Consider the following 10000-nt stretch of genomic DNA (forward strand, 5'->3'; position numbering starts at 1 on the left):
TTTGTTCAAGTCCAGGTGTTCATGGTGTGTGTGTGTGTGTGTGTGTGTGTGTGTGTGTGTCTGTGTGTGTATGCGCTCAGAGTGTGTGCCTGTGTGTGTGTGTGTGTGTGTGTGTGTGTGTGTGTGTGTGTGTGTGTGTGTGTGTGTGTGTGTGTGTGTGAGCTCGGAGTGTGTTAAATATACATGACTTCTGGACAGGGCTTCGGGAATAGCATTAAGCGTACTTAGTTAAACTCTGACAGCCTCTCTCCCTCCCTCCCTCCCTCCCTCCCTCCCTCCCTCCCTCCCTCCCTTGCTCCTGAAAGCCCCTGAACATAGACCTCCAAAAAGATAGCTTTTTCCCCTCTGCACAGAGTTCCAACCGCAGACATAATGTAAATGGGTTTCAACAGGGTACTTCTGTGTTGCTAAAGAGAATAAATCTGGGTATTGTGTGCTCTGGTTTTGTGGTAACTTTTGTCCCCTCACCCCCCCTGCCCCCAACCCCCCCATTCCAGGATAAAACCCTTTGCATGAGTCAAACATAATAACCCCTAAAGCCCTTTCAGTGTGGTAACACTCTCGCGGTTACACTCGGGACTCAAGCCACTAACTAGCATATATCATTGTTATGGTTGGCATTGCATTGAATCTGAAAACGCTGTTGCGTGAATACTGTGTGTGCTGGTAGCAGAGCAACAATAAGCTACAGCGTGTGTATTCAGGACTCAAGCCACTGTGCTGTGTTATCCATCATGTCCTTTAACAGGTCCCTCTTGTAAAATAGATTTGGAATCTCGATGAAACAGCCTGTGTGACTAAGGGCTACATACATACTGTAAATAATATGCTGTGTGTAGCATCACTGTGGTTGCCATAGAATGTTTATACGCCAGGGGAGGCTGGTGGAGGTAGAAATCGGAGGACGGGCCCATTGTGATGCATGGGATGGAATGAGGAATGGTGTCAAACACACACACAGGTGTTTGATACCATTCCTCATTCCCTTCCTTGCATCACAATGGGCCCGTCCTCCGATTTCTACCTCCACCAGATCACACGCACATCTGAACACACACTTGAAGACAGCAACTAATCCCATTGTTGTATCATGTTAATATCATAAGCCCTGCGTGTGTACTCTATGTGCCAATGTGTTCAATGGAATGTGTTTCCGTTATGATTATGAATACCTGAGTCATATAATATCACAAACTCTCTTCCAAGCGTCTGAATAATGAATGGAATTTGAGGCTTTCATTTTGAATGAATGGTAAGCAAAAGCAATAGGTTTTGGGGGTTTTTTTGGGAGGGGGGATAGAATCTCTGCTTCCGAAAAAATGTTAATTTCACACGACGTTAATTTCACCACATGAATGATGAGGGCAGCTCGGCGCGGCTATGCTAGCGGGTAGCGGGGAGCGGGGAGCGGGGAGCGGCTCTTTGGGGAGGACCTGTATGCGGTGCTGCTGCCGCTAATGAACTGTCTGTAATCTGCGGCTCTCTCCGTGTCTGCAGCGCTTCAGATGGAACCGTTACATTGACCCATTAAGGTGACTGATGGCGTTTAGCCTCCATGTGCTCCGCTACGCCACGCTAATCACTGCGTGATATCGACAGTGAAAACATTACTGCCGGCCACTTGAGAACTATGGCGCTAATGGTTAATTAAAGGGGCAATCTGTGATTGGTACATCAATTTTTTCGGGACTTTTAAATGATTGATATATAGCCATTGGTTCTTGATGAATATAACGTATAAATGCCTCATGAACTTCAAGTTCAACTGTCTTACCCCATCAGAACCCAAAATGTAATCTTGTTTTACTGTATTGTTTGTACATAATGTAACCGAAACAAACACTGTATAATTTCAAAACATGGTTAAAATGATCATTTTGATCTAATTTCTGGTCAGTCATTGCAACCATAGCAACCATAGCTCCGTCTATGACATTGAGAGTGGTCACACTTCTCCAGCCCCGTCTCTCAGCTGTTTACCAAAAACAGTGGACGGGGAGACCGCTTTGTTGTTGTGTGAATCCCAGATTGCCCCTTTAAGGTTTCAAAACACTGTTGGTGACACTGGTGATGATAATATTTTACATTTTCGACACAATTAAGGAAATGTAATCCATGTCTACATGATCCCTCCATTTTAGTTGGTGTTGCCGGAGTACTCTATCCATGGTCTGTTCTGTATCATGTTCCTGTGTGCCCAGGAGTGGCTAACAGTGGGCCTCAACATCCCCCTCCTCTTCTACAACACATGGAGGTAACTATCTCTAAAGTCTTCTCTAACTATCTCTACACTCATCTCTAACTATCTCTAAACATCTGTAACTGTCTCTAATATCATCTCTAACTATCTCTAATATCATCTCTAACTATCTCTAATATCATCTCTAACTATCTCGAATCTCATCTGTAACTATCTTGAATCTCATCTCTAACTATCTCTACAGTCATCTCTAACTATATTTAAACTGTATTCAATCAAACTGGGTGTCCGGAAAATCACAGACGACAACATTTCATAAAGATGATTTGGCTTCCATTCAACAGAATAACGACACACAAGGAATTTACCCAAACGAACAAATACATTTGTTTGAATTTAACTGAATTGATTTTCTAGACCTGGGCTTTTCCGAGCTGCTTTGTAAAAAAAGAAAACATTGAAATAACTCTAGGATGAACTGAACGTGATTGAACGTGTCAACATTGCCTTGTTGCCTTGTTCATATAAAAACCTCGAACACAACTTTAGATTTCAAATCTGCCGTGTGTGACTTTGTTTGCGATGCCCAGAAGTCTCACCCCTGAAAATGGGGCACCTGTCATCCCTCCCTCTGGAGACCTCGCTCTTCTCTCTCTCTCTCTCTCTCTCTCTCTCTCTCTCTCTCTCTCTCTTCTCTCTCTCTCTTCTCTCTCTCTCTCTCTCTTCTCTCTCCTCCTGGCTTGTTGTTTTTGTTGTTGATGTTGTTTTGTTATTTGATGCAGATCACTCTGAGAACTGAGAACTCGGTGATAGTTTAGCTCAGGCGGTTGAAGTTAGAGCAACACTGGCTGTCTTGCTAATTGCATACGCTGCCAGATGCCCAGTGGCTACAGATGCTGCTCCCTCCACACAGCTGAGAGATGGAGGGAGACAGGAGGAGAGAGAGAGAGAGGAGAGGGGGGGAGGGGGGAGAGAAATAGAGAGAGAGAGGGGGGGGGATGGGTTTGAGGAGGAGAGAGAGGGGGGAGGGGGGAGAGAAATAGAGAGAGAGAGAGGGGGGAGATGGGTTTGAGGAGGAGAGGGAGTGAGAGTGAGAGGGGGAGGGGAGGGGGGGGGGGTAAACTACAGATCTGTCCATCTTCTTGTTTCTTTCCCAGTGAGCCCAGCTGATGCCTGATTTCTTCACACACAGACACACACACACACACACACACGCACACACACGCGCACACACACACACACACACACGCATATATATACACACACACACACACACACACATACACACACACACATATACACTGGCTCTGCGTAGTGTGTGACATACCCACCTCCCCCATACACTAGCTCTGCCTCTCTCAATCTCCCCTAATCTCTGGCTGTACTCCTCCCCCCCTAACACACACACACACACACACACACACACACACACACACACACCACACACCTCTCCACCTCCACATGCAGCAGTGTGGGAGTGACACACAGGGTCTTATACTGACACACCAACAGGGGGGGAGATTAGCAGCAGAGCCGTGGAATTGAGACATACTACACTCCATGTGTACAGCAGATGTACCTGTACCTGTACCTGTACCTGTACCTGTACCTGTACCTGTACCTGTACCTGTACCTGTAGCTATGCACACAGAAGAGATGAGATATCCCTATGTCATCCTCTCATCTATCTCCCCTATGTCCCTCTGTCCCTCTGTCCCTCTGTCCCTCTGTCCCTCTGTCCCATCTTTCCAAGTAAATATACAACAACAACAACAAAGGGAATTGGTCCTCTCCTCTCCTCTCCTCTCCTCTCCTCTCCTCTCCTCAGCCCCCCCCCCCCCCCCCCCCCCCGTCTTGCACCTAGCAACAGATCTGTACCTGCAGAGCCACCTGGCCAGTGAAGGGCATGCCTGGGTCAGTGTGTGTGTGTGTGTGTGTGTGTGAATGCCACTGCCAGACACACACAGCTGCCCCCCCCTCCCCCCCCCCACCATCACTACACACACACTCACACACACACACACACACACACACACACAGGCGCTCAGGGGGATTGTGTGGCTGGCTGAGTCTACTCACACAGACAGCCCCCTAAGCTCATCAGGTGCAGTGTAGAAATATAGGTCAACAACGAAGATTGACCCCAAAGCAGTGAAGTTAGGCATGAATGTTAAATGGGACACCATCCTCTGTTGTTCTTGTCCTGAATAGAGGTTTGCTCTACGGTGCAGATGTGTGAATGGATGAGTGCAGGTGATGTTGTAAACAAGTAGTCAGACTAAAGCTGCTGAGATCCTGAAGTTCAGGATAACAGTGTTGCTGTTTTGAGTTATAGGAAATGGAGGCAGTACAGATTCTTATTGATTGTGTTTTGTATTTGTCAACAGTTATTCTGCCAGGTAAGTTGACAGAGAATGCATTTCCCACACGCATTTCCATCTGCAACAGTTGTGTTACACATTCCGAAGGCGATAGGTCGGTCTGTTAACAGCCTGCTTACAATCCATTACGGAATAGTTTGTTGACCATTGGCAAACTATGTCTAAATCATTTACTAACCATTTGTTCATGTATCTATTTACACTAGTAAATACATGTACAGCCTGGCCCTACATCAGGGGAGGCCGGTGGAGGTAGAAATCTCCCATTTCCACCTCCACCGGCCTCCCCTGCCCTGCGTATTTGTACATGACAGGGACCCTACAATCACAAAAACAAATCATTGGAAAACTTTAATGAAATTGATCGATTTCATTCAAACAATGGAATGTTTCATCCAATGGGGTGACAGGTGTCCTGTCCAGCCCCTCCAGTACTCATCCCTCCATCTCTCCCATCTTCCCTCCTCCTCCTCCTCCTCCTCCTCCTCCTCCTCCATGGTGGCGGGTGGTCTACCTCTCCTCCTGTGTGCTGTGCCCCCCCGGTAGGTACTTCCACAGCCCCACAGACACTAAGGAGCTCCTCTACGACCCGGCGTCCGTCATGAACGGCGACACACTCAAGTTCTGCCAGAAAGAAGCCTGGTGCAAGATGTCCTTCTTCGTCCTCTCCTTCTTCTACTATCTCTACTGGTGGGTTTCTACTATCTCTACTGGTGGGTTTCTATTGTCTCTGCTGGTGGGTTTCTATTGTCTCTACTGGTGGGTTTCTATTGTCTCTACTGGTGGGTTTCTATTGTCTCTACTGGTGGGTTTCTATTGTCTCTACTGGTGGGTTTCTATTGTCTCTACTGGTGGGTTTCTACTGTCTCTACTGGTGGGTTTCTATTGTCTCTACTGGTGGGTTTCTACTATCTCTACTGGTGGGTTTCTATTGTCTCTGCTGGTGGGTTTCTACTGTCTCTACTGGTCTTTCTACTGTCTCTACTGGTGGGTTTCTGTTGTCTCTACTGGTGGGTTTCTACTGTCTCTGCTGGTCTTTCTACTGTCTCTACTGGTGGGTTTCTACTGTCTCTACTGGTGGGTTTCTATTGTCTCTGCTGGTCTTTCTACTGTCTCTCCTGGTGCGTTTCTATTGTCTCTATTGGTCTTTCTACTGGTGAGTTTCTACTCTGTTTCTATCTCTACTGAGATGATACTACTGTGTCTACTACTATACTCTGGAACGAGGTCATCTTGCCAACCTCTCATCCAGAGTCACCCTGTGGTTTTGATTGAGCCGTCCTCTTGAACGTGGTCATCTTGCCTCCCTTCTGCTCTAGTGTGTACTGGATCGCACCTGAGACGATTTAACGCTTCGCTGGCTGGCTGCAGTAGTGAGTTTCTCTTTAATGGGTTTGTCGTGTTGTGGTACTACTGAACCTCCCCCCTCCCCCCCTCCCTCTACTCTGCCCCCCCTCCCTCCACCCCGTCCCCTCTGCACATGCACACGTGTCTCTCTGTTGAATCTCCCCCCTCAGCGATAACACTAACACCTAATGCTGGACTGTGTCACTGACTGGAGTATGGGGCCCCTCAGGAACTTCACCCTAAACCTCTCACCTCCTGCCTCCCCTCCCCTCCCCCTCCCCCTCCCCCCAACCCCACTGGTAATGCCAAAGAGGATGTACTGGTCACTGGTCACAACAGTGGAGTCTAATGTAACCACCACCTTCCATTGTTTAACCTGGATGCCTTTCCTCCTTGTGTTGAACCACTGCTGTGATGTCATCTCCTCTGCTGTGATGTCATCTCCTCTGCTGTGTGTAAACGAATGCTTCCCTCTCTGTCTCTCTCCTCCAAGGCCACCTTCTCACCCACTGATCCAGTTCCTGTGTCTTTGGCATGATCTCTAACCCCTTCCCATACACACACACACACACACACACACACACACACACACACACACACACACATACACACACGCATACACACACACACACACACACACACACACACACATATGCACATGGATGGGTGCCCACACACACACACACGCATACACACACACACACACACACAAACAGGGCTCTTTTTTCAGCCAGCGCAAAACGAACGGTAGCCCAAACGCACTTGTTGGTGATTTGTGTTGGCAGCAACAGGTGGAATGACCACAGCGCTGATGTGCTGAGCAGGTCTGGTGTCATCAGTCACACCCAAACATTCTGACCTTGAAAATATAGTAGCACTAATATTTCAGACCCGCCCCCTCGCCCCCCACCAGCGCTCCTCACCAACCCCCACCTTTGCGCTAAAGACTGTTTTTTACGCCGTTAAAATATAGCCCGCACACACCCCCACATAAAAAAACATGTGTACACACACACACACACACACACACCGTGACCCGGTGTTACACCAGGGGCATCAGCTGTATAATACTCTCCCACTCACAGATTGATGGCAAATCAAAGTTGACTCTGGAGGCCTAACCCTCCCAATTACAATGGCAAGGTTTGCTTCGGCTCATTAGACAAACAGCTCCTTAAATCTAATGAAACAAGAAATGACTGCAGCTCGCTATGACAAGAAAGGAGAGGGCCGGTCGATATAAACCTTTATGACAAGGCCCTCAGCCAGGAATATGTTATATTCTCCTGCAGAGAATCCCAGTGGGTGGGAAACCTCGATGGCACACAGACAGACGGACAGACGAAGGACATACAGCGCCTTCAGAAAGTATTCAGACCCCCTTCACTTTTTCCACATTTTGTTGTGTTATAGACTCAATTTAAAGTGGATTCAATTAAAAGAATTTGCCATCAATCCACACACAATGCCCAAGAATGACAAAGCAAAAACAGGTTTTTAGATAAAAACATAACAAAAACCTATAAAAACAAAGATATTAATTCCAAAATGACATGAACTATTATCCTTGCATTAAGATGGACTCAATTCTGAGGTTCTCAAAAATGAGGTATTTCTGTATTTCAATTTTAATAAATTTACTGAAATTTCATTTGGAACTATTTGAAGCTTGTTTGAAGCTCACCCTTCTGATATACTGTACCACCCTGGCTCCACCTGCCAGTAATAATGTCAGATATTTATAGATATGCATATGGTAGATTAGTAGCAGTAGCCATGCAATGAGGCTATCCTGGGATTAGGTGTACAGTATGGTGATGAAAGCAGATGTGCTAATGAAGCCAGTCTTTTGAGGGTAAGATATGAGCCCAGGGCTGGAGCAGATTATCTACAGTGGCTTGATCTGGTTCTCCTAAAACAGACCCTTGCCTCTACTACCTATTTTACACCAGGAAATATTGGTATTCATGAGCTCCTCCAAATAAATTTATATATACATAATGTGTGTGTATATATATATATATATGTTTATACTGTATATATTTTTATATATATACAAATTAAATTAAATTATGATCTGTAGTTACATGATGTCTTCAGGCATGTAATTATAACAATAAGAAGTAGACAATCATTTTATATATGCGATTTTATTATTATGATATCTGCGCCTTCAGGCTTGACAACAGCAGGGATTAAATGGTGTCTCACAGGCCAAAGCAGTTCAAGATGAATGCTAATGTGTCTGGCTGGGGAGCTCCTGTACCGATGATCTGTTGTTTTGATGATGAAGAGTTGTTTTGTTTACGTGGCGCGTAGCGTCCTAAATCATTGTGGGGAGCGTTCCTCACCTGAGGCCTGAGGCCTGAGGCGCAGGGAGCCCTGGGAGCCCTGGGAGCCCTGGGAGCCCTGGGACCTGCTCTGCTCCTCTGGCTCTGCTTATCTGACAAGGCACACAATGTGGTGTTGTTCCAACATGACTCACTATTTTGGGAAGATACCCAAAGTGCTCATCTCTCCCAATTTGAATAGAGCATCTAGGGTAGTTTTAGAACCAGTGTTAGAATCACTGCACTGCTAGTTTTACCTCTCATTTACACACCGAGCTCTTATGTATATCAAATATTTAACATAGCTTTTATCGGCAGAGTTATTAAAGCATAACTTTCCCCCTTCTTCAAATTCATTTCTTGCTTGTTTACAGTAGTTCGCCTGGGTGTTTGAAGAGGCTGAGTGTTTATCCCTCCTTGTGAAAGGCCCATACGCACATTAAAGAGCGTTTTTATTTATTTATTTATTTATTATTTTTAATTGCAACTTCAAATAAACAAACAAACAAACACAAACAACTCTCATCAGAACTGGCAGGCGCCCAGGCGTCCCGTCGGCCCAGAGAAAGCCCCGGTCCATCAACCGACAAAACCAAGCATGGATTAATCAGACGTTTAAAACGCTTAAACACTCACAAACACACTTGGATGCTTGCTTCCTCTCTCTCTCTCTCTCTCTCTCTCTCTCTCTCTCTCTCTCTCTCTCTCTCTCTCTCTCCTCTTGGATGTGTGTTGTTTGATCCGAGTGGACCAGTATTATATGATTTAATCGTTGTTGGCACTGTGTGTTTGTTCTCTGTCAGTCAAGTCATGTACTGTAGCCAGAGCCCTTGACGTTTTCCCTCTCTTTCTCTCTTCCTTTCTCCTTGTCTTCCAGTATGGTCTACTCCTTGGTTACCTCATAACAACAGAACTCCCAGCACTGGCGCCATTCCTCCTCTGGCCTGCCTGTCTCAGAGACTGGTTCTATCTGGAATTCATGTTAGCGCAAAAACCGACTTCGGAGCAACTAAAAAAAACAAAAAAAACTGCACTTTTTGGGTCACAGCTTTTTCTGTTCCACCAGGAGAAAGAGAAGAGCAGCTGGTCTATAGAGGGGGTCAAGGGGAGGGGGGGGGGGGGGGTGGGTTTCAGATCCAGTCCCCTCATCTCTGCCTCCTCAATGTATGTAAAGAAACTCTTACAGTACTGTCGTTTACAAAGAGACCCTATTTACCTTCGTCCATCACTGCCTGGCCAACGTTTGTACCTATATACCCACAAGCCTGTTCCGTCCAGGGAGTAGTTGTAGCACCTCCACTACTGTAGGGGTCGCCACCACCGTAGTGTTTGCACAGTTTGTCTCAGGCACAGCAGCACCGTAAAGCACAGCAAAGCGCAGCAGCAGCACAGTCGACCACGACGGGGGAAAACGGGGGATTTCCTGGAGCGAGCCTCGTCGACCGTAGCTTCACCGGGGGTGTGGAGGAGAGATAGTACCAGCCACACACTGTACAGAGACATGGAGATACTGTTCTGACTGGGAATGGACCGGGTCAGCCCATGTTTTAGCGTTTTTACCTGGCACATGCTACAATCCATGGCCTGTGTGTGTGTGTGTGTGCGTGTGTGTGTGTGTGTGTGTGTGTGTGTGTGTGTGTGTGTGTGTGTGTGTGTGTGTGTGTGTGTGTGTGTATATAACATTACATATGTGAATGGCTTCTGTGATGTGTGCATTTTTGTGTATTCTTAAACGAGAGCAT

The 10000-nt window shown here is 46.5% G+C and overlaps 1 protein-coding gene across 1 annotated transcript in view; it reads left to right on the forward strand.

Moving 5' to 3' along the window:
* The window catches only part of cnih3 (cornichon family AMPA receptor auxiliary protein 3), a gene marked incomplete at both ends in the record, with an annotated part of 47529 nt that overhangs the window by 29991 nt on the left and 7538 nt on the right, over positions 1-10000 (forward strand). Inside the window, 2 exon segments of the mRNA XM_083688757.1 lie at positions 2142-2254; positions 5128-5294. Of these exon segments, the coding sequence (XP_083544883.1) occupies positions 2142-2254; positions 5128-5294 (280 nt within the window).

The sequence above is a fragment of the Argentina silus genome (genome assembly GCF_951799395.1).
Source record: "Argentina silus genome assembly, chromosome: 17".
In the NCBI taxonomy this organism is placed as follows: domain Eukaryota; kingdom Metazoa; phylum Chordata; class Actinopteri; order Argentiniformes; family Argentinidae; genus Argentina; species Argentina silus.